Raw genomic sequence first — 23,789 nt, 5'->3', positions numbered from 1 at the left:
TTGATAGAAAAAAAAAAAAAACCATTCAAAAAGAGTTTAAAAAACATTCACCAAAGAAGGAAGATTTTTGTGAGAGAGTCAACAAGCATCACACAATTTAGTTAGTCTTTCTTGATTTTATTCTTTTTCATTATTAGATGGAGTTCCTGAGTTCAAGTATTTTTGTCTATTTATTTTCATCTTCCTTAAAATAATAAAATAAAATAAAACTGTTATAGCTTATATATATATATATATATATTTATAGGAGTGCCAAATGCCGATGACTCTTTTGTATTTTGGTGTAAATAATTTACAAATGACGCAAAAATTCATATGGCAAAAAATTACTGTTGTAATTGGTAAAAATAGATGAATTTTTTGTATCATTTTATTTAGGGGTATTTGTGGTATAAATACTTAATATTTTACACTTGTTATGGTTAAATACATATTTTTTTTTACGGTAAAAATACTCAATGTTCAATATATGTTAAAGATAAATACCTAATTTTTTTTCTTTGCGTCAAAAATACCTCATGTCTCCTATATTGATCTGTTAAATTAGAATAATGAATTGAAAATATGGTTTAAATTAATACAAATTTAAAAAATACATATTTTGAAAACAAAAATACTTAAATTACAAAATGATACATATCTGGTGAGTATTGAAAAAAATAATGTTTTAAAAATTTTAAGTATATTTGTTGCAAAGAAAAAATATTAGGTATTTATTTTTAAGATATATTGAACATTGAATATTTTTACTGTAAAAATAAAAAATTAAATATTTAACTGTAACAATGTAACAAGTATAAAATATTAAGTATTTATACCACAAATATCTATTTTATTTAAGGCAAATTCTTTAGTCCCTAAGGGGACTTAGTCCAACAAGTGGGACCTAAATAATTTGCCAAGTGTCAATCTTTGAACAATTTTGGTGTTTTTCTTTTTTAAACTTTATGCTTGATTGACCAGTTGTGTAAACCGAATCTAAGAAATTGTGTTGATATGACTGTGAAAAGTAATGACAATAAAATAATTTGTTGTCCAAAAAGTGTATAGTCGAGGGCAATAAGGTAAAAAATGTATTGTGTTTGAATTTATTTACATTATTGGATAAGTAATTTTTTGATGCGGCTAAGTAATTTTTAATGAAATTGTCAGTAATAACGTTGTATCGAAAAGTAAAAAACCTTGAAGTAATTTTATTTGTTTTTTTGCGTATAAGTAACATTTTTATGCTAGTAAGTAATATTTAATTGAGTGATGAGTAATAATGTTATAGCTGAAAGTAAAAAAACTTGAAGTAAATATTGTTTTTATTATTATAATAATAATAAAAAAATCCAACAATGACTAGAATCCAATGAGCACACCTCATGAGCCTTAGTTGTTTCATGATCATCATAGAGAATTTTATTAGCTGTATTACTCATGTTGACAACATTGCACTAGTAATATATTTTCGACCAAATGATAATTAGATAAATGGTACTCATGTTAACAATATAAGAAATTTATTTGGTTCAAACAAGTATGACCTAAATCGAGTGGATGAGACTAACACTCTTTAGTAAGCACAAATCGAGCTCAGTACAAAGTTATATAATCTGAATAAGAACTTTGTTTTTATTTTTCAAACTCTCATCAACATAATACAAGAACTTAGTACAGCCTTTGTCAATGCTAAATACAAGATGATATCTAAGTTACATATTCTCTCTATAAAGCTATTAATATAATCTATTGACCAACTTGAGTCTAAAGATCGTTTTCACTCACTAAAACTGCCAAATACTAAAACTGCAGTTATTACTGTTTTCTGTTGTGACAGTTGAACTGTGATTAAGTCTAATTTTAGAAAGTTTGGGAGCAAATAGTAAGTTAAGAGATTTTAACTTTACATGATATTATGATGAAAATTTTAGTCCAATAAGTTGATGTAGAGGAATGCAGACTGCATCTAATTTGCATAATTTGTACATCAAAATTGTTCATTAGTGCACACTCTGTAAAGAGCCAAAAGACAATTTTACAATGTACATAATTTCAAGTCAAGTTAGTTAAACAATATAAAACTCGATGAGAGTAATGATAAAATTGAAAGGAAAAAAATGATCAATAACAAATGAAACTTAACATGACAAAGAGTATGTGATTATATATTTATGAAACTGCTAATTATTATAGGGGAAACACATCTATACATTGTATAGACACAATAAAAAAGATGAGATTATGAGTTAGAGAAGTACAAACCTCATCAACATTTTATCTATTGGGATGCGCTCATGATCAAATTTTAATCCTACCGTCTATATTGTTGTACACAAATAACAATATAAAAAGAACTTATCATTTTCCCATTTGAAATTGATTAATCAACTAAGAAGCAAAGCTGCAGATAACTGATATGACATAAAACAAACAAATAATGCACTATGAGTTTCACTAATATATATATATATATTTTCTATTAAAGCAGCGAACCGAAATCAATCTGCAAACTTTTATCATCAATCTAAAATATATGCAATCAACTCTATTGGATTTTTGTTTATTTCCTAACAACAAAATATGATTACTTGTACATGCTCTCTCGAAGTCACAACCACAAAAAGCTGGAAACATTGAAATAAATGGCCTGAAATTAGTTACAGCAAAACTCCCAATGATCTATACTTACAATGCAAAAGAAATAAATAAAAGAAGGCCTAAAAGAGTGATTGAAGCACCTTAAGCCTACAACATCACTTATAAAGATTACAAAGCACATAAATAATAGGAATATTAAATAAATGAACATTTCATTTAGCTAATATTTTAAAGAGAGAGGCTTAACCTTTTCTGGCATCATTGCTTCATCACCTCTATTCTCAGCATTCATGTGATTCCTCTAATGTTTCATCTTTATTGTATCAAATATTTAAATTGGATTAATGCCAAGAACCTGGAAAAAAATAATAATAATAGAAAGAGAACCAAATTATGTGTGTGTTCATACATATATATATACATAAAACTATTTGTCATTCAATATAAACAATTCATATATTATCACATGAAGATGATATGCAACAAAATAATATTAGCATGAAACAATACCCGAAACTTAAAATCCAACCTCATGAAAATAGTAACATAATAGCAGTAAGTTGGTGTTACTTTTATTAAGTTTAAATTTCCAATAGATTTGCTTCCATAAAAATAATACATAACTTCCAATAGAGATTTTTTTTTACAGAAATATAACCAAAAAAAAAAAATATGCAAAAGGTAGCCGGTTGCTAAAGGATATGAATGGATATATGTGTATTTTAACATATCCTTAAGCAAACACCACAATCTCACCATCCACCATGAATCCAATAGCTGAAAAATTAATGAAGGACTAAGACCATCAAATACAAGTGAGGGACTAAAGAATTGCCCTTTATTTAAAGAGAAATGTTATATATCACGGTGGAATTTTATCCCGAGCCACGTGGCTGTACTTTTTTTTCTATTTTTAATTGCACATGGTTATACTACAGGACTGAGTTTAATTTTAATAATAGGAACAAAAAAAGAACAAAAGGAGTGCCACTATTTTTCTTTCTTCTCGGTTCCTTTATCTCTTACTACTATGCTTATACACAATATATATATATATATACACGACAATTTTTTTATACTTTAAACTCTATCGGTAGAGCTCTCAGTGTTTCTCGACCCGTAAATAGTTTTCGGCGCGATTTTTTTTATATGACCGTGTATATTGTAGCTATTTAGAGCATTCTGCAAATTTTCAGAAAATTCCGAATAGTTTACAGGACCGAAAACTAGGTTCAAACATGCTGTTTTCCACGCGCATAAAAAAAATTAGTCACACATGTAACAATATGTTTGAACTTAGTTTTTTGTACTGTAAACTATTCGGAATTTTCAGAAAATTTGCAGGATGCTCTAAATAGCTACAATATACACGGTCATAAAAAAAAATCGCGCCGAAAATTGTTCACGGATCGAGAACAGTGAAAGCCCTACCGGTAGGGTTTAAAGTGAAGCCCTACCGGTAGGGCTTTCACTGTTCTCAATCCGTGAACAGTTTTTGGCGCGATTTTTTTTTATGACCGTGTATATTGTACCTATTTAGAGCATCCTGGAAATTTTCAAAAAATTCTGAATAGTTTACAGTACAGAAAACTAAGTTCAAACATGTTGCTTTTCACACGCATAAAAAAAATTAGTCACACGTGCAACATGTTTGAACCTAGATTTCGGTTCTGTAAACTATTCAAAATTTTCTGAAAATTTGCAGAATGCTCTAAATAGCTACAATATACATGGTCATAAAAAAAAATCGCGCCAAAAACTGTTCACGGGTCGAGAAACATTGAGAACTCTACCGATAGAGTTTAAAGTATAAAAGAATTGTCGTGTATATATATTGTGTATAAACATAGTAATAAGAGATAAATGAACCGAGAAGAAAGAAAAAAAGTGGCATTCCTTTTGTTTTTTTTTTTTGTTCCTATTATTAAAATTACACTCAGTCCTGTATTATAACCATGTGCAGTTAAAAATAAAAAAAAGTACAGCCACGTTGCCCGGGATAAAATTCCACCGTGAAATATAGCATTTCTCTTATTTAAATAATAATCTGGAAAGAGAATTATAAAAAATTTGAAGACTATTTTGCAAATAATCATAAAATATAAACTATTATGAAAAATGAATATAATATATAAAACCAACCAGATATTTGATCCTGTGTACACAGTCCCAAATTCATGTGGTAGGAGTGTTCTATCTAACTATTTATTGCGACTGACCGATACAAGTCTAATAAAAGCTATTTATGATTTTTACCCTGAACTATATTACTACTGTATCGTGCCTCTTAATTTTTTCAACACATGTGACTAACAGAAGACTGACATAACTCTTTACATGCTGATATGTCTTGGCCATGTGAGCGCCATGCGTTTATTTTTAAATTAAAAAATCTATAATCATATTAAAAATTAATGAATTAAACACTAAAAAATAGAATTAATAAATCAAACTATTTTTTATACATTAAAAAAAATAAAAATCATATTTAAAAATAATAAAATTACACCCATGATGCTGATATGGCCAAGACACATCAGTATGTAAAGAGCCATGTCAGAATTCTGTTAGCCACATGTGTTGAAAGTTAACGAAAGTCCTTCTTTACATTACTATGAATAATTCGGAGAGAATTTTTAACGACCTGAAAAAATTAGGAGCACGATAAGGTAATCATAATAGTTAAGGTAAAAATCCTAAATAGCCTAAAATAAATATTCTATTATTAGCTGGAATAATAAATAATTGACGTGGAAAATAAGAAAAGAATATAAATATGAGTGAGAGAGATGAGATGAGATGAGCTTCTCTGAGCCTTAAAAAGTCTTATATTTCTTTCTTTGGATAAATAAATAGGAATAGGATAATATTTTGTTTATTTTCAACCCAAAATATAGAAATAAAATTAACAACAACAACAACAATGGCGATTCTTTCTTCAACTCCTCCGGTACTCCCAATCTCACACCGATCACGGACTTCTACAAGCCCCTCTTGCTTCACCACTTCATTGGCTCCCACCATCACCACCACCACCACCGCCTCCGCCGCTCGTTGCCGTCGCCGTCCCCTCTCAATCGTTGCTGTCTGTACAGATAACCAGACCATTCCTCCCTTCACCATCGACCACTCTACCGTCTGTGTCGCAGAGGCCTTCGCTGAGGACCAGCTCTGGGCCACTGCTTGTCTCCGTGTTCGCTCCTTCTATGATTTCCAGTCAAACTCATTTCGTATCGAAGTTAGTCTCTTTGCTCTTATTGACTTCATTTTATCTTCCTTTCTAACTGTTGTTTGGTTTCTCAGAAAAGAAAATGGGGGAAAATTAATTATGCTTTGTTAAATATTAATTTTTTTTTCTAAAGGGAAAATTGACTGTTTATTCTGTATCATTCTTTTCCTTGTTCCATACGCAAGTGTAAAAGCATTTTATTTTTAATTATAAAATGTGAAAATTATGTTCTGGAAAAACTAAATGGGGTTATTAATTTAGTTTTTATTATCTGTGGTTATCAATTTTATATCAGTATGTGATTTAATTTTAACTCATGTATGGCTTCTTAAGAGTTTAAGTTCAACCCAATCAGTCTAAGTTTGGTGTCGTAGTCCATAACTACATTATGTTATAATGATAAAGTTATAATATAATGAGGTACTCTATCATTTTAAATTGTGTAATTAATTGAATAAACTGGACAGGTAATTTGAGATCATCTGAATGAAATATAGTGTAATTTAATTGTATTCTTTATCATAACTAAGACTCGATTAATCTTAAACGGGAAAAGAATAAAAAAACAATTTTGCAACAGGAAATATATATCTAGGATAGTGATTTTTTTAGAAAGAATAATGGTTTGAATCTTTTCTTTCTATCATGGTCAGATTTAGAAAAGCTGGTGCCCTGTGTTTTGTTGTTGAATAAATAATCACAGACTTGGGTTGTTTAGCAGAAAAGAAATGCATCTCTTTGTATGTAAGCTGGTGGATGGTTAACATTAGGGGAGGGGGGTGTGGTTTGTTCCTATGAGGTCTGGGTATGTAGTATAATGAAGAAAAGAGAAAAAAATTCATAGATGGTAAATGGTTTAATTATACACTTTCTTTTATGCATAAGATTTTGAGGTGCCTTGAAGATGATTATGGGATTCTTGGTTGTACCTGTTATAGAGAATCTCTCTGCATGAGCAGAGAAGCCTTTTCTGATCATGGAAAGAGATTGTGATATGCTGATGGTATGTTTTCCTTGTCAAGTGTCATTAGGATCACAAAAAGCACTTGGCAGAGCGTGAGTTTGAAGCACTGAAAGAACGAATCGCTGGAAAGAGGGAGGACTTTAAAAGAGTGTCTTGCATAAATGCTACTGTTCCGCTATCTCAGATATCAAGTCTTTCTGAGGATTTTTGTTCTGCATGCAAGGTTTGTTGGCTTTCTTTCTTTGACCAGACCTAATACTGTAAGGCAAGAAGGAACAAAGTACATAGTAAGATTGTTGGCTTATAGTATATACTTCATAAAGTGGTGCGGACTAATCTTATATTCTATTAGCTGTTTTGGGTCTATGTTTCTGTAAACTTCTGGACTACTTTTCTTCTCAATACTGGTTTTCCATCAGTACAGGCATTAAGGATTTGATATCATGCATGATTCTACTTTGTTTTAGATATATTTTTCATGTTAAGATTCCTGTGAAATCTTTATGATTGGAAGTAGAGACACTCTATAGATAAGAGTTAGAGGGAAATTGCTTCAAACGAACCTTATGCAAAACCAGCTTATCCTTCTGATGGAAATTTTACTTGCAGATTTTAGTTATTAGGCTTGGTTTTTATTATTTAAATTTTTATCTGGGTATTTTTTTTTCTTTCTTTATTTATCATCATCAACTTGTTGATATCTTTGATACATTAACCTGCTGTAACTTAATCTAGTTAGATGTAACTATATACTCATAGAAACACACATATCAGTTTTTGTTTGTTGTTATGTTGACAGATGTATTCGGGTGTTTTATAATTCTTCGCAGTTTTCTTACAATGGAGAGGAACGAGTGGTAATAGGGACGCTTGATCTTAACCAATGCATTAGACTTCCAGATGAAATAGCTGGAAAAAAACCAGAGGTATTAGACCAGATATTAGTGTATGAATTATGAACAATGGGCATCGGAAAATGGTTGTATGCTTGAAGTAGTTTCTCTTTTTAGGCATGCTAATTTGGCAATAGAATTGCTAGCTCAACTTTAAAGTAATTCAATGTAACAACTAAAATTTATTTTCACTTTAAATTATATGGAGATAAGTTGTCTGTCTTTGTTGTTTACTGTGAAGCATGCATGTCATTGCTTTGGCTTATTTTCGACTACTCTAGTGGTTATCATGTTTTTCTGAATACTGTGTTAGATGGACGGTTGCTGAAGTGGTCTCTCATCATTTTCAAACTCAATTCTACAAGGATTTTCATCAATAAAATCAGAATGTTGATTCTTATATAGCATTCTGAATTTTTTTAACAAAATAAATGGAGCCCTTCATATTTTTGTTCTTCTAGAAGATTTTAATTTAAAAATGAGATGAATATATTTATTGTCTTGAACATTCTGACTTGTATACACTGAGTATCCAACGACAACAAAATGCAAATTCAGCTTCAGTGTTGTATCGAAAAAGGACACCAATGACTGTCTTCAAGTAATGGGTTTAGGAATGCATTCTGGTTCTTGTCTTAGAAAATTGTTTTTATCTGTATGCTGTTTATAACTACTTAAAAGGATAAAAACAAAGTATTTAAGATATGTAAGGTGTTCATTTTGACAGGGGATTGGAGCTGATTTTGCAAGGGCGTATCTGAGCAATGTATGTGTAGCAGCAGAACTGCATAGAAATGGTTTAGGCTATGCAGTTGTGGCAAAGTCGAAATTAGTTGCTCAAGAATGGGGTAAGTGTTCCAATGATCCTCTCTACAAATATAATAGTTCTGAATTCATTGACATTCTTTAACCAAATGAAAAACAGACACACGTAACAGAATGCAGGTGGATCCTATTATTCTTCTACTTCCAGCAAAATTGATATTCAAATTGTTCATGGAGGAAGGAAAAAAAATAAGGAAAAGGAGATAATTTATTATCTATGCTTTATTCAACTGAATTCTGTGAGATTTTCAGGTATATCCGATCTGTACGTGCATGTAGCAGTTGAGAATGAGCCAGCAAAGAAGTTGTACTTAAAAAGCGGTTTTACTCATGAAAGCGATGAACCAGCATGGCAAGCCAGGTTTCTGGACCGACCGCGAAGGATTCTTCTATGGACTGGTCTACCTGGTGTGCAACTATAATTATATTCAGTTAGTTTAGCTTTATTATCTTGTGTTATGATTTTACTTGATTCATCAAAATGCCTTAGTTGCTTTCACGGGATCAAAAATTGATATTCCTCCTTAACTTGTAAATGTAAAGCAATGTATGTCAAAGAATAAAATATCACTTGTAATTTTTAGATGAGAAACAATGCCACGTCTAATGAAATACTCATAAACAAATAAATGTTAAAATAGTGTTTGATATTAATGAATTATGTTAATTTTTATGGAATGAGTACTTTATCTATGTTATGCATTTTGGAGTTATTATGAACCATCAAACTGAACAATATTTACAGTGGGAGTTAACTGAGGCAAATTTATACCAAATTTGATGTTAGACTTGTTATATCAAAATTACCCTGTTTTCCATCAAGTAATATGTACAAGACATTACAATAATTTTGTATTAAGAAGAAGATTATAATAAAATAAAAATTAAGATACTCTTGTATAAATTGAAACCAAGCAGGCTCTTTCTCAGCATAACTAATATAGCTCCATTGAAGCAACTTTACAATCCCAATTAAAGTAAGGCCTTTAGCAACATGTTTCCAAGCGTTAATGCTCAACTAAATAAATATTAAATGCAGTGAGAGTTAATTAAGGCTCATTATCATGTTATAAAGTCCTCTGTGGTATCTTTTAGTTATTAGCTTTGTTAGTAATATGGTTACGAAAGGAGGAGCCTGAGCTCTCTTGTTGCAGGATTCCTTAGGAGTGGTGTGTGAAACATACTAATAACTGAGTATGTATCATCATTATCCAAATTTATGGCCAATCATAATAAGTAAGTAAAAAGGGTTTGGAGTTTCCAACTCCATTTTTTTAGGTTTGTAAAATAAGAGGGCATGTTAATCCAATTTAATTTAACATTTACTTTTTGAGTAATGATAGACACGCTTGGACTGCACACTATGATATGTCATTATTTATAATCACACAAACTAAAATATTTGTAAAAATAATATGTAATTTGAAAGGAGTAATGAGAGACACACTTTTAATTTACACACTATGATGTGTCAATTGTTTATAACTACATAATTTACTCTTTGTTTGGTATGGTGGATTGAACGAGGAATGGATTAAAGGCTCTGGAATGAAGCAATACATCCTTAGCATATTTATGTTTGGTAAGAATGAATGAAAACAATTGGTGGAAATGGCTAAGAATTGCAAATTTTTGGACCCATAAAAATCAATCCTTCAATATATGGGTGAATTGTAGAACAAAAAAGTAAAAAATTTCTTAAACAATTAAAATGAATAATTTATTAATATTATTATTTATTTTAAATTGTAAAAAAAATTGTACTATTTTATTTCTTTCTTATTGTACCAAACAATTCTAAGAATTGTCACTATTATTTTTTTTCATCTTTTTAGCTATCATTCCCAATTAATCTATTCTTCCTTCTCCCCATCCTTCTTACCAAACATAGGGAAAGGGACCCACAAAAAAATATTAAATAGTTGATATTTGTGATGCATCATAGTGTAAAAATTAAAATTGTATAGTATTACTCATTTGAGAGTATGTCTATCATTACTCTTACTTTTTTTTTCAATAGGGGTATTTATTTATTTTAAATTAGGCCCTCCATTATACATATAAACTCAAATTTCTCATTACCAACATTACAATCAACTTGAAATCCAATTTAATTGTACTTTTCTTTTTAATTTTGATCTAATTTAGTTCAATTAGAGCTTTTAACATTCATCTCAATTTCAATTACCATCCTTTTCTTATTTATCTTTTTTTTTTCTAATTGGATTTCAATATGTGATGTTAAAAAATTATAAACAATTCTAATGTAATTTTTTAGCATAGTTTTTTTAGGGGAAATTTTTAGAACAATTACTTGTAATGTTTTTCTTTTTCTTCTAATACCTATTTAATTAAATAAAAATATAATTTTCCCGAAAAAAATATAATTTTTGTCATCTAATAATCAACAATACCATGTTCATTGAGTATAATGATATTTTTTTTGACAATGATATATAATTATGAGTAATTATATGTGCACCACAATATGCGCCCAAAATCAAATTTGGTTTAGAGTGTTTAACCACCCTTCTCTACTCTTACCATCTTATTTTGATCTAATTTGGTTTTGAACTATTTCGCAATTTGGTGAAACAATGAGGCAGAGAAACAAAGCTGTATTTACTGGAAAACCATATTTACATAGCTCAGTTTCAGAGAAAACAGAGGAAGCTCAAAATTTCTCACTCAGAAGAGTATTCACACTCTGCTTGGCTTTTCAGTTCGTAAATGCTCTGTTGGTGCAGACCTAATTCAACCCAGATGAGCATTGGCAAGCCCTTGAAGTTGCTTACCGAATTGCATTTGGGTACTTTTAGTTTACCACTGTTTGTTTGTTATTTCCTACTTTTGAGGCAATGGAGTATTGAATTTGTTCTTATTTTTGTTTAATTTCTCTAGATATGGTCTTTTGACGTGGGAATGAAAGAAGGGCGTTCGTAGCTATTTGCATCTTTTGATTTTTGCTTCGTTTTACAAAGTTCTGGTCTTAGTAGGTTTGAATTCTGCTTTGTTCATGATAAATGATGCCTTCTATACACTTGTTGGGTTATGTTCTTTAGCTATCATATTTAGACTAGGCTTAATTTTTTTATCAATGAAAGTAATTGGAAATTTAGATTTCATTTGGACATGTTTCATCACCACGAATTGAGGAACTTACAGGTTGTATCTTGAAATATTTTTCACATTGGGAAGCTTTTGCTGAGCTGAGTGGAGTCTTCATTGAGATACTGTTTGTATGAACCATCTACCTATCTCTTTTTCTTCCTTTAGCCACATGGCATAGTCTTTAAACCTTAAGAACTCAGCTGACCCTCCTTCTCCATCACGCCAATTTTTCGACTACCATACTACCACGTCGACAAACCTGTATACTCCAGCCATGCATGTACCACTCCAACTGCACCTCAAAGTCGTACATTAACTTGTGTAAGTTTTCCTCGCTGAAATTTAAGATGAGAAATTGAGAAAATATTTTGAACTTCTTGGAAACTATAATGGATATTTTGAAATTTTTGGTGGGATATTTTTGTGGTTTTATGATTATTTTCTATTGAATTTTGAGGTTGGAGGAAGCAAAATTGAGCTAAAATTCATACTGTGTATAAACTTTTTGTTTCAATCTGTGATACAATCTTAATTATAGTGTATAAATTTGGTAGTTTTAAAAATTTTATTTTAAATGTGCACATGGAGTTGATAAATAATTAAAGTAAACATATTAATAAATTTTATTATTATTTTTGGTTTTATTTGAGTCACATATTTAGTTCAATTTTTATAATAAGTTAGTTGGTAAGTTTGAGTAGGAATATAATCTTTTATTACCAATAACAATTTAGTTTGTAACGTGTCATTCAGTTCAATTTTTATTATAATAAATAGTTTTTTTTTTGTAGGGTATTATACTATTATTATAATAAATAGTTTTTTTTGTAGGGTATTATACTATTATAATAATTATTTTTATATATTTTTAGAGAATTTATTTTGTCTTATTACGTAATTAGATTTTATATTTTGATAAATTATTTTTTAGACTAAAATCAATTTTAATGAAAAAAAAATTAAATACAATATGACAGTTTTTAAGTAGAATAATTTTATTTTTATTCTGAATTGTTAATTTAGTAAATTATTTATGATTTTAGTTGAGAAAATATTAATAGATCGAGTTTAGGTTATCAACCATTTTACCAAATAAAATATTGGATCCAAAAATTAATTTGTTAAAACAATATCCAGTGACAAAATAATTTACAAAATAGTATAAAGCCTAAAAGAAAATGGACTGGATTTGTCTTTTAAAGAAGAAGAAACCCAGGTGACTCCCTCTCGGCTCTCTCTCCCTAACGCCGAGCTCCATATCCATCTCCATCTCTGTCTCGATCTGGTCTCTCTCTAACGCCGAGCCTCTGCACACGACAAACACCGAACCAGGCGAAACCCAGGTGACTCACTATCTTAGCACATATATATATATATGTATATCTTACATATATTATTGAATTCGTAAACCCAGATGCCTGCTTATATTTATATATATGTATAATATATAAATATGTATAACCCAGATGCCTACTGCTTATATATATGTGTGTGTGATGCTATTGCCGAATTCGTGTTTGTACGATAATTGTTGGGACTTCTCAAACTTTGGTTTTGTTTGTGGAACCTGGTGTGCTCTACCCCAATTTTCTTCATTTTTCAGAGCTTTTCGGCAATATAATCTCTGGGTTTGAATCTGTTTTTTTAATGTGATTGATTGGAAATTTTATAGGATATATGTAGGGGAATTTGTTTCTTATAGTTTAGAATTGATTGTGCCCAGGAGAAATCCAATAGAGTGGATTTTCTCTGTTTCTTGTTTCTCTTCATATTTTTCATTCTCTTAATGTTTCTCCTCACTTTAAAATGACACCTTAGGAATTTAGTCTCAGTGTTCTAGATAGTTTCAAAGATTTTTTGGTGCCAAGATTGTTGTTTCTATTGTATCTGATTTGTAAAACATGTTTCTCTTTTCTCAAACGATGTTGGGTATGATATTTGGGGACATTCTTGTTCTATTTTTTGTTTTTATTTTTAATAAGTTTTAATATTCGTACTTTTCATGCATAGCTGCCATCCAAATCCTATCTCATCTCTCTTTGCATATATATTTAATTTATTAGTTCATGTATATGACTTTTCAATTCTTATTTTCAGTTTACCTTTCACTTCTTTTAAATGGTAACTTTTATTAGTTTATTAGTTTTGGTATTATGAGCGGTACCAAACCAAAATTTGCACACCCTAATTATTGTCTTGGAGTTTATTTTGTCGATTGGTGTCATTGGAATTAAGTTTAATTTGTTTTGATAATTGAATTAGGAAAAGGTTTAATTAATAATCTTTAGTTCTTTTTTTTCTTTCTTTAAATGTAAGTTTTGATTACGTTTTTTGTCCCCAGATTAGTCTAATTATAAACCTAATTAAGGATATATTAGCCCTGGTTGGCATAGTTTCCCAAAGTACTTTTCTTATGATTTATTTATAAAAACTCTTGTAATAATTGTTTGGATTTAACAATTCAAACTCTTATGATTTATTTATAAAATCTCAGTTAGCTAGCTAGGTGTGCTCTTCAATGAACTCATTATTTATTTTATTTTTTAATTATTTGTTTTAGCTCAAAACATTCTGGAGGCCGAAGGTCCCTGGTTTGAAAGTTTTCTTTCGGTAAGCTTTCTGACCTCTAAATTCAGAATTGGTTTAATAAAAAATGTACTTTACTGAACAGTAACAACACTTCTGCTGCATAGCCTGTGTGGCTCCTTAATCATATTTATGAAAGAATGCTCTCTTGGTATACGTTTGTGAAATGGTTATTGATATCAGACAGCACACTTTCATAGCTAAATTTAATGGCATAAAGCCCATTGCATACTCTGAGTTTCTTGAGGACCTCTGTTTTTTGCTCCTTTCTCGTATGAGTTGATATTTGTTCTGCTGTATCACAGCTGCAATATACTTGGATATTCAAGTAACAAAATGTATGTTGTTGAAAGTGAAGTATATGCCTTTGATATATTACTACAATGGCCAACAAGTCTCATTATATTGTGATATGTTTCCAGGTTCCTTAATAGTGTCTCATGAAAAAGGCATATGACCAAAGATAATTAGTGGATAATTTGAGTTTAGGGAATCATTTGGCTATCTTATACTGTTGAATAAATGAAAAGTATTACTGTAGGATTTGTTATTTGTTGTATTAGTTATTCTCTTGATAGCACATTTAGTTGTTATCTCTTCCCAATGAGTTTCAGGTTGACAAAAGCCATATGTAGTAAACTATTTTGAAGTATTTCTTCCCCATTACAGTTTAACTTAGTCTTCATTATTATTATAGATTTTTTCTGTAGTGATTTTGCTCATTTATAAGTTTTGACAGTTACACACTTTTTGGGATCATGAAAGGTGTCAATACATAACATTTCTTTGATAGCGTGGGTATTACTCACATAGTGAAGCATAAGCAGGAGGATCACTGTACCTTAGTCTTAATAATGTTTTATTTGCTTGTGTTAAGTTGAGAACTCTTGATTTTCTTCAATAGCCACAAAGATATCATGCCACGTTTTACTTCGTTTGGAGGTTGTATTTCCTATTGGAATCTAACCTTCAGTTTTCTACTATTCTTAGATATTACACATAGATATCGAAGATTCAAAGAATATTCTCACTTTTATTCCATTGGCGCCAGCTTGTGTGGTAAGTTCTAGCTTATACTTGCTCTTAACATGTTTTCATGTGTATGCAATAAAATTTTAATCAAATATTTAATATAACTAAAGAAAATAACATAAAAGACTTCACCAAAAATTTAAATTTATAAATAGGTAACAACCCCTAGCATCAAGTTGTCTTTTCCACAAGCCACATCAAAATTTACCAACACCTAACCATGCCAAGAAGGAAGCCAAGAATTGGCTCCTGGGTTGATCAGAAGAGAGTTATTAGGCAGTAAAGCATCTTAAAATTCCTTGTGTATATATCTCTAAAACGCCACGAAGCTATAGGTTGAGCCTCATTATGCAGGAGTTTATGGTTGTGTCTTGAATAATGAACTCTAATAATATAAAGCTTCAAGATTCAAACATATTTATAGAATTAAATAAAAATATAATTTTTCCCGAAAAAAATATAATTTTTGTCATCTAATAATCAACAATACCATGTTTTTTGAGTATATTTGTATATTTTTTTTGACAGGGATATATAATTATGAGTAAAATTATATGTGCACCAGAATATGCGCCCAAAACCAAATTTGGTTTAGAGTGTTTAACCACCCTTCTCTGCTCTTACCATCTTATTTTGATCTAATTTGGTTTTGAACAATTTCGCAAGTTGGTGAAACAATGAGGCAGAGAAACAAAGTTGTATTTACTGGAAAACCAGATTTACATAGCTCAGTTTCAGAGAAAACAGAGGAAGCTCAAAATTTCAATCCCTCAGTCTCACCCAGAAGAGTATTCGCACTCTGCTTGGCTTTTCGGTTCGTAAATGCTCTGTTGGTGCAGACCTATTTCAACCCAGATGAGCATTGGCAAGCCCTTGAAGTTGCTCACCGAATTGCATTTGGGTACTTTTAGTTTTACGTTCTTTCTTTGTTATTTCTTACTTTTGAGGTAAAGGGGTATTGTTTTTCTTCTTATTTCTGTTTTTCTTTCGCTAGATATGGTCATTTGACATGGGAATGGAAGAAGGGCATTCGTAGCTATTTGCATCCCTTGATCTTTGCTTTGTTTTACAAAGTTCTGGCCTTACTGAGTTTGGATACTCCTTTGTTCATGGTAAATGATGCCTTCTATACACTAGTTTATATTTATGCTTCCTCGGTCCTGCTCTTTAGCTATCATATATAGACCAAGCTTAATTATATTTATCAATGAGAGTAATCGGAAATTCAGATTTCATTTGGACATGTTTCATGACCATGAATTGAGGAACTTACAGGTTGTACCTTGAATTATTTTTCACCTTAAAATGCTTTTGCTGAGTTTTAGATTCACGAGTTATAGTGTGTGATTTATGGTATTTTGAAGTTGTAATGACTTGCTTAACTCAATGTTTTGTAGATAAATGCTCCAAGGGTGCTGCAATCCATGTTTTCTGCAGTTGGTGATTTGTATTTCTACAAATTATCTGTTGTGGTTTTTGGTGAGAGTGTTGCCAAATGGGCTGTATCCTTCTGCATATGCTCTTCTCTAGAGCTTTACATATTTTTAATTCTAAGTTGTTCTTACTATTTTCTAAAGACTACCATTTTAGACACCAAGAGTTTTTTTATTTTTTATTTTTTTTATATATGAGATGTACGTACTTAACTTTTTTCTAGCTCTTTGCCCAATTGACAAATTGGTTCATGTTTTTCTGTATCACCCGTACATTGTCGAATTCCTTAGAGACTGTTCTTACCCTTGTTAGCCTATACTACTGGCCTTGTTTGCGACCATCTTCCAGCAAACTTTCCTTGAAAGCAAGGAAGTGGGGTTTGGCATTGGCAGCATTAGCTTGTGGTATACGACCAACAAGTGCCATTGTTTGGCTGTATGTAGGCATTCTTGAGCTATTTGAGACACATAATAGACTTGGATTCATTTTTCTGGAAGTGGCTCCAATTGGGTAAGGTACTAATCCATCTTCTTTATATAATATAATTTTGACCATTTTTCTAATTCTTGGTGTATATAGATTCTTTTATCCTTTGCAACTTGTATTTGCAGTGGCTTAGCAAAATGTTTTCCTCAGCAAATATATACTTTGAAAATCAAGTTTAAATATAAAATGAACCGGTTACTGAGTGTCAATTGATGATTGAAACATAAAAGAAGAGGAAACAGCATCTTTAGGAAGCTAACTGATCAACTGAGATACTGTTTGAGTGGAGTCTTCATTGAGATACTGTTTGTATGAACCATCTACCTATCTCTTTTTCTTTCTTTAGCCACATGGCATAGTCTTCTAGACAAATGGAAGACAGTGGGTGCATTTCATGAACTCTCTCACCCAAGTTAGATTATTCAAACATCAGCAGTAATTACCATTACAGTTATTGCAGAAATAGATAGCTTTAGTGGACTGGACAGTACAACATTCTTGGTAACCTTCAATATGTTAATTCGTTTAATGATATATTGGTGTTTATGTGGAGTTTATAATATTTGTCTGGTTTTCTTTTTGGCTAATGTGTCAGGGTCTTGGTGCTTGGGCTTACATCTATTTTGGATCGATTGATGTACGGTTCATGGATAATAGTCCCTCTTAATTTTCTGAAGTTCAATTTTCTTTCCTCTGGAGGAGATTATTATGGAACTCACAAGTGGCACTGGTACTTTAGTCAAGGATTTACTGTTATGCTCTTCAGCTTCGTACCATTTTCTATTGCTGGAATTCTGCAGTCCAAAAAATGGAAGCTTTCTGGTCTTATAGGATGGGTTTTAGGACTTTACAGTGTGCTAGGTCACAAAGAATTCAGGTCTGTATACCTTTTATATATAACCATTGTTTCTGTGAAATGTACCTTTTTGACCTTTGGTTCATTATTCCTAACCCTGGGTTACAGGTTTGTCCTTCCTGTGCTTCCTATAGCCTTGATGTTCTCTGGATATTCATTAGCCAGAATAAGCATATCATATTCTCCCAATAGTAAAAAGAAAGGCTCTTCAAATGTTTCTAGCAAATGGCCTCCAAAAATGCTATTAGCCATCTTCTTCTTACTAGTTACCAATATTCCAATGGCCTTGTATATGAGTTTGTATCATCAGGTACAGTTTTTTGCCCTTTCATAAACATCTATCTTTGTATTTATTGACTCTGTAATACTATTAGAATCATTCTTTTGGGCAACATACCAACCTTATGAATTCAAGTTGACTTCCATATTTCTAATTGTTAAAACTATATACTTTCATTCAAGTAAGAAAGATTTCCTTTTAGTAATGATTAAAAAACTGTGTTCTGCTTGGGTTTCTTTTATTTTCTGACATGTGCATGTTGGACAGAGAGGAACTGAGGATGTAATGAACCATTTATCGAAAGAGGCGCTCCATGAAAAAGTGAAAAGTATTCTTTTCCTAATGCCCTGTCATGCAACACCTTACTACTCCACCCTGCACCGCAATATACCAATGCGTTTTCTGGACTGCACTCCAAGGTTTGGTTTCTTTCTGCTTATGTGGACATACTTTTCCTCCATAATATGCATTTCAATTTATACTTCTTATTTTTGCTTTGGCTTTTTGTTAACAGTGACACAAAAGGAATCCCAGATGAGTCCGACCAATTCATGATGGATCCTGTTGGTTTTACATCTGAATATGCGAAAAATTGGTCTTTACCTAGTCATATTGTATTATATGAGCCAGAAGAAAAGCAGTTGAGGGACTTTTTAGTCTCACATTCTTTCAGAGAGGTAAATTCTGGGACTCTTCCATTGTAACTGGTGTAAGAATTCTGTTCACATTTCTACTACTAGCAATTTTTGTTCATGTAGCTGGGTTTTGACAAGTTACATTTACAGGAGAAAAGGTTCTTCCATGCTCACTTCAAAGTGGATCGTGATCTTCAAGCCTCGGTTGCTGTCTATGTTTTGACTGACCAGTGACCATCTTGAATGGACTGGAGTTTGCAATTCTAATCATGGAGGCTTCTAACACTCTCTCAGGCTTCAAATTTTTTCTTGAGTTTTCCTTCTTGCTTAACATGTAATCATACTTTGTTCAAATTTTGGTCCACTGATGTCAACATAACATGATACTATTTTGATGCATTGTTTCAATTGTAACAGTTAAAGAACATGTATACAGTAAATTAATCGCTTTTGATATTAATATGACCATTGTTTTCATGCTGTTTTGCCTGTTTTTCCTTTTTAAAAAAGGAAAAAAGAAAGCTTTTGTAAGCCTTGTATGCCCTTTTCTCTGTTTCCAAGGTTTGATTATCATTCATTTCTTTGTCCAAAATGATATCATAATACAAAGATACAATATAACTGTAAAATCAATATGCCAACAAACTAGCCACACATTAAACACAAATTGTCATTTAATTTATGATAATTACACAACCAAAGAACAATTTAACATTCGAATTTGACACAACACTGTTTATCAAATCAAAGAGTGGAAAAAATATACACTGAAGTTTACATTAGAAGTGATGTTCATATTTAGTGATAGAAGAAGAGAGAAGCAGCATTTGACTAATAGTTTTTGCCCATGTCTTGTAACGTTGATAATCATCTCCCATATCTAACTTGAATATCCCTTTGCTTGTGGTCAAAACCAGAAGATAACATGTCTCAGTGGTAGCTTCAGCATCTGAATCCTTGTACAGTTCAGCATGTAAATCAAGTACAATACCTGAACAGCACAGAAACAAATATGAGTTTTATTATTTCTTCAATCAAATCACATCATAAAGAATCAGTAATATATTACTTAGAAGAAGATAGAAAATAAAATGAATGTGTGACATACTTTCTTTCTTCTTTTTCAACAGGGAGAGCTTCTTTATCTGCAGTACTACCTGTAAAAGTTGAGACAGGATTGAAGTTAGGTACCAAGTCAAATACAATCACAAAACATAGACCCCATCTCAACTCTTTGTTCTTTTTTCCTCTGATTCACCAATCAAACTGTTTGGTTACTAAGAAAGAACACGACAACAGAGTTGGAAGAGGGAAAGTTGGATCCAGACCTTTCCTTCACTGCTTAGAATCACAGACACTGATCTTCTCAAAAAATCCCCTGTTAATCAAATTAGCAAAAAGGGCATCAAAGTTTGTTCAAAATTATGTGTGTATTGGTGTGAAATAGTTGGTGTAGTAAAATTTTATGTACTTACCATCTGGAGTTTCAACACCAAGCTCAGCACCCTTTGCAAGTACTGATCTATAAGTCTCCAAGTCAAAACCAAGCTCATGACTTTCCTCAATAGGCAAAATGGGTGCAACCCCATTTAATTTGTTCTTGCATCCTGTTCTTACTTTTAATGTAGCAGCTCCTTTCAGTGCTGCCATAAATTTTACACAAGATCATAATAATAATTAGAAGAAAAAAAAGTTAAATAATCAAAAGGGTATTATCAAAAAAGCATCTTTTCCTTTTCTATACCAGTAATTGGTGAAAAGTACATATTATTCTTTTTCATGTCACTTTACAAAATACAAAATGACATTCTAGATAGGATGATGAGAATTTTTGAGTGTATCTCGAAAAACATTTTTTTTAAAAAAAATCATGAAAGCATCAAATGATTACCATTGTGATTTATCAAATTATACAGGGTTACACAAGTGAGTTTAATAATATTTACCATATTAAGTAATATTACCTAAAAAAAATGAAAAAGTAACCAGGAAGAAGGAGAATCGATATATAGTCTTTTGACAAAATGATTTATTTTTTGAACTCATTTTGCATTCTGGTCTAGCTTTGATAATTTTTTAAAAAATGATTTTCGGCACTCTAAATACCTGGTCGAAAATTTTCAGAAAACTGGTAAAAAAATTTAAACAGATAGCTGAAATTTTTAGACAACTGAATGAAATTTTAAACCGATATCATTTTGAAAAAAATTATCAAATTTCGGCTAAAATGCAAAATAAGTTGGAAAAAAAATGTCATTTTCATCGATGACCTATCTCTCTATATATACATTTATATAATAAGAATTGATGTGTATATATGTGTACATGTTTTAGCAGCAGTAGCAAGAGTGAAGATATCAGTTGCGTTGGTTCCAGTGATAGCCGAGCCAATGACACAGCTGAGCTGCTCCCTCTTAGCGCCCATTGCTTCGGCAACTTTGGCGCATTGGCTTGCAACCAATGCAGCCGCCGAGGCCACAGCCGCTTCCTTAGCGTTGCTTGAGTCCTTCTTAGAATTCTCCGCCGCAACCACCGCCAGAGCCGCCGCCACACCAGCCACCGATATGGCGGCGTGGACCTCCGCTTTCTGTAGCCTCTCTTCCTCTTTCCTACGCTGCTTTATGTCTTTCAGCCATTTTTTGATCGATATAACGTTCTTGAACGGCACTGCCTTCCATGACATCTACAGTAATATATTATATATATATTTATTACGTACATATATATACAAGTGTATTTATTTATTTTTTACGTAATTATATAAATATTTAATTAACGTAACTTGTTAAGGGAATTTACTTACCCATCTCTTTTTGAAATAGCCGTTGTAATTCAATTCCGGATGCATGGCTTGTTGCATCCATATCCATGACTGAAATATATATATATACCACAAATTATAGTGAAAATTATTTAATAGAAATTTAATCGAGTTACGATTATTTGTAGGGTACGATCTTTAATTATTCATCTAAAATGTTCATCAAAATTGTATCCTACCAATAATTATTAAAATAATATATTATATATATACTCTTTTTATGTACCTTAACATCATTGGATTTCCATGGAGGTAGAGACTTGGCATCAGCATCTTCCATCTTTGTGCTCTACAAGTGATGATAAATATTCATATTATTATTATTACTTGACTATACAAGTACAATTCAATTTGGATTTTGTATATATAAATCGTAAGTTGAAGTAATTAATAATTATAATGCAAAATGAAATATAGTCCCGAACTCGATCTCACCATGTATGGGGAACTCTTGGTGTTAGTATCGATCTTCTTAATGATCATGGGATTCTGATCAATCAGAGCCATTGATTGGTGATAATCTAACGGTAACAGTTGCTGGTGGTGATCATGATGATGACTATCAGGTTGGAGAGCTTGTACTGCAAAATTACACCAAGCATTGGAAAGAAAATCCAATGTCTCAGGATGAGCCTCTGAAGGGCTTGGAGTTGGATTAAACAAACTCGAATCCATCCAAGTAAACAAGGAGAGTAAAATAAGAGTGGAGCTTTAAAACCAAACAAAACTATATTGAGTTTAAATGAACAAGAGCATAGGCTATATATATATAATTATGTCTATAAATAATACATAAAATGTTAATTATACGTGGTACATATACCTAACATAAAATAATGCATGGTTATATATATATATATATATATGCTTGAATTAAGTTGGTAGTAGGGGAACAAATAATGGTGTTGTGTCACTAAAATCTTGTGTGGTTTGGTTATGATATAAATTTAAGTACATGATGATCGAACATGTGTATATATATAGAGAGAATTTTGGTGTTGAAACTTGAAAGGGAAATTGTCTAGTAAGTACAGCTTACTGTATCTCTTTTTCTACGAAATTCACAGCTAGAAAGTTCTTCTTAAAAGAATAATTTTTTAAAGCCAGGTATGATATCAAGGTTGGAAAGGGTCTACATAGTACTGTTTTAGATATAGATAATATAAAAGAGGTTTCCAACAAGGTGACCCCTATATAGTACATTTAACATAAAATTATTCTGATTTTGATTTTGGAGATATCAGTTTCCCTAAGCTCCACATGCTAAGCATATAGGATTTATGAGGATAAAATTGTAAAAAGAGTCAAATAAGTAGCCTTTTCTTTTTTTGTAGCTTTAAATTAAAACCATAAGTTTGAGGTTAAGTACCAAAAAAGCTATATTTTAGATAGATTGGGATTAGGTTTTTAAGAGCTGTCTCTATAGGGCCACCACATTAATAATTATTAACCGGTTTAAACATAATAGGCCAGAGAAAAAGGAATAGGAGGAGGAGCATCATAACGAAGCATGCACAATTGGGTCAATTTTATTAATTTTGGTTCAATGGAAGAGGACAAGTTAGTATGATTGATGTGAGTGTTTTTGATGGAGAAGAGTGTAGACATGAATCATTGGACTCGAGTACTAATTGTAATTAAGTACACTAGAGAAAACCAGTTTAATATTCTTGACAAAGATTAGCTTTCTGTGAGTTTTATTAAAAAGGGATTATGAAAGTTAGTTGAGAAGCTTTAAGGGTATTTTTTTTAATAACTTAACAAAAATGGTAATGGGGTCATGATCCTTGATGGGTTTTGGTTCATTAGGGTTTTTTTTTTTGAAGATTTGGTTAAAGAGGTTCTCATTGAACTCATGTGACAAGCAAACACTTTAATTCATAGCTTTGATGCTTTAGTATTGTTTAGTAGAGATTTAGAGTACTAAATACCAATGGGGGTCGGTGCATTGTTTCTTGATTAGTTTAATTAGCTGAGATTATTTAAAGAACAAGTAGGATGAATTCTTAAAGAAAGGCTATTATGCTTGAGATGGCTAGCTACTAAAAGAGAAC

At 31.3% G+C, this 23,789-nt stretch overlaps 3 protein-coding genes across 8 annotated transcripts; 2 read left to right on the top strand and 1 right to left on the bottom strand.

Moving 5' to 3' along the window:
- The first annotated feature begins 5,394 nt into the window (after positions 1-5,394).
- Positions 5,395-9,172, top strand: LOC133783042 (GCN5-related N-acetyltransferase 7, chloroplastic). 2 transcript variants are annotated; one of them, XM_062222567.1, is made up of 5 exons: positions 5,399-5,821; positions 6,844-6,999; positions 7,607-7,702; positions 8,397-8,517; positions 8,747-9,172. In XM_062222567.1, exons 1-5 carry the CDS (start codon positions 5,507-5,509, stop codon positions 8,914-8,916), a joined length of 858 nt encoding a protein of 285 aa, XP_062078551.1. In that variant the 5' UTR covers positions 5,399-5,506; the 3' UTR covers positions 8,917-9,172. The 2 variants fall into 2 exon arrangements, with proteins under 2 accessions (XP_062078552.1, XP_062078551.1); XM_062222568.1 differs by lacking the exon at positions 7,607-7,702 and having other exon boundaries at positions 5,395-5,821.
- Positions 9,173-11,425: 2,253 nt separating this feature from the next.
- Positions 11,426-19,394, top strand: LOC133783041 (mannosyltransferase APTG1). 5 transcript variants are annotated; one of them, XM_062222562.1, is made up of 12 exons: positions 12,785-12,948; positions 14,166-14,215; positions 15,182-15,250; positions 15,890-16,124; positions 16,218-16,335; positions 16,621-16,725; positions 16,881-17,167; positions 17,739-18,020; positions 18,108-18,309; positions 18,547-18,698; positions 18,794-18,956; positions 19,065-19,394. In XM_062222562.1, the coding sequence occupies exons 4-12, from the start codon at positions 15,901-15,903 to the stop codon at positions 19,146-19,148; spliced, it is 1,617 nt and encodes a 538-aa protein (XP_062078546.1). In that variant the 5' UTR covers positions 12,785-12,948; positions 14,166-14,215; positions 15,182-15,250; positions 15,890-15,900; the 3' UTR covers positions 19,149-19,394. The 5 variants fall into 5 exon arrangements, with proteins under 5 accessions (XP_062078550.1, XP_062078546.1, XP_062078547.1 ...); XM_062222563.1 differs by having other exon boundaries at positions 15,752-16,124; XM_062222565.1 differs by lacking the exon at positions 14,166-14,215 and having other exon boundaries at positions 12,787-12,948.
- Positions 19,395-19,491: 97 nt separating this feature from the next.
- LOC133785903 (VAN3-binding protein) lies at positions 19,492-22,410 on the bottom strand. Its single transcript, XM_062225117.1, has 8 exons — positions 22,171-22,410; positions 21,962-22,024; positions 21,718-21,786; positions 21,240-21,585; positions 20,390-20,557; positions 20,243-20,292; positions 20,023-20,071; positions 19,492-19,905 (listed from the first exon to the last, which is right to left on the bottom strand). Exons 1-8 carry the CDS (start codon positions 22,408-22,410, stop codon positions 19,694-19,696), a joined length of 1,197 nt encoding a protein of 398 aa, XP_062081101.1. The 3' UTR covers positions 19,492-19,693.
- Positions 22,411-23,789: the final 1,379 nt, after the last annotated feature.

This window comes from Humulus lupulus, chromosome 6 (genome assembly GCF_963169125.1).
Source record: "Humulus lupulus chromosome 6, drHumLupu1.1, whole genome shotgun sequence".
Classification (NCBI taxonomy): Eukaryota; Viridiplantae; Streptophyta; class Magnoliopsida; order Rosales; family Cannabaceae; genus Humulus; species Humulus lupulus.
The sequence above is the reverse complement of the archived record's forward strand: the minus strand, read 5'-3'. Positions and strand labels throughout refer to the sequence as shown.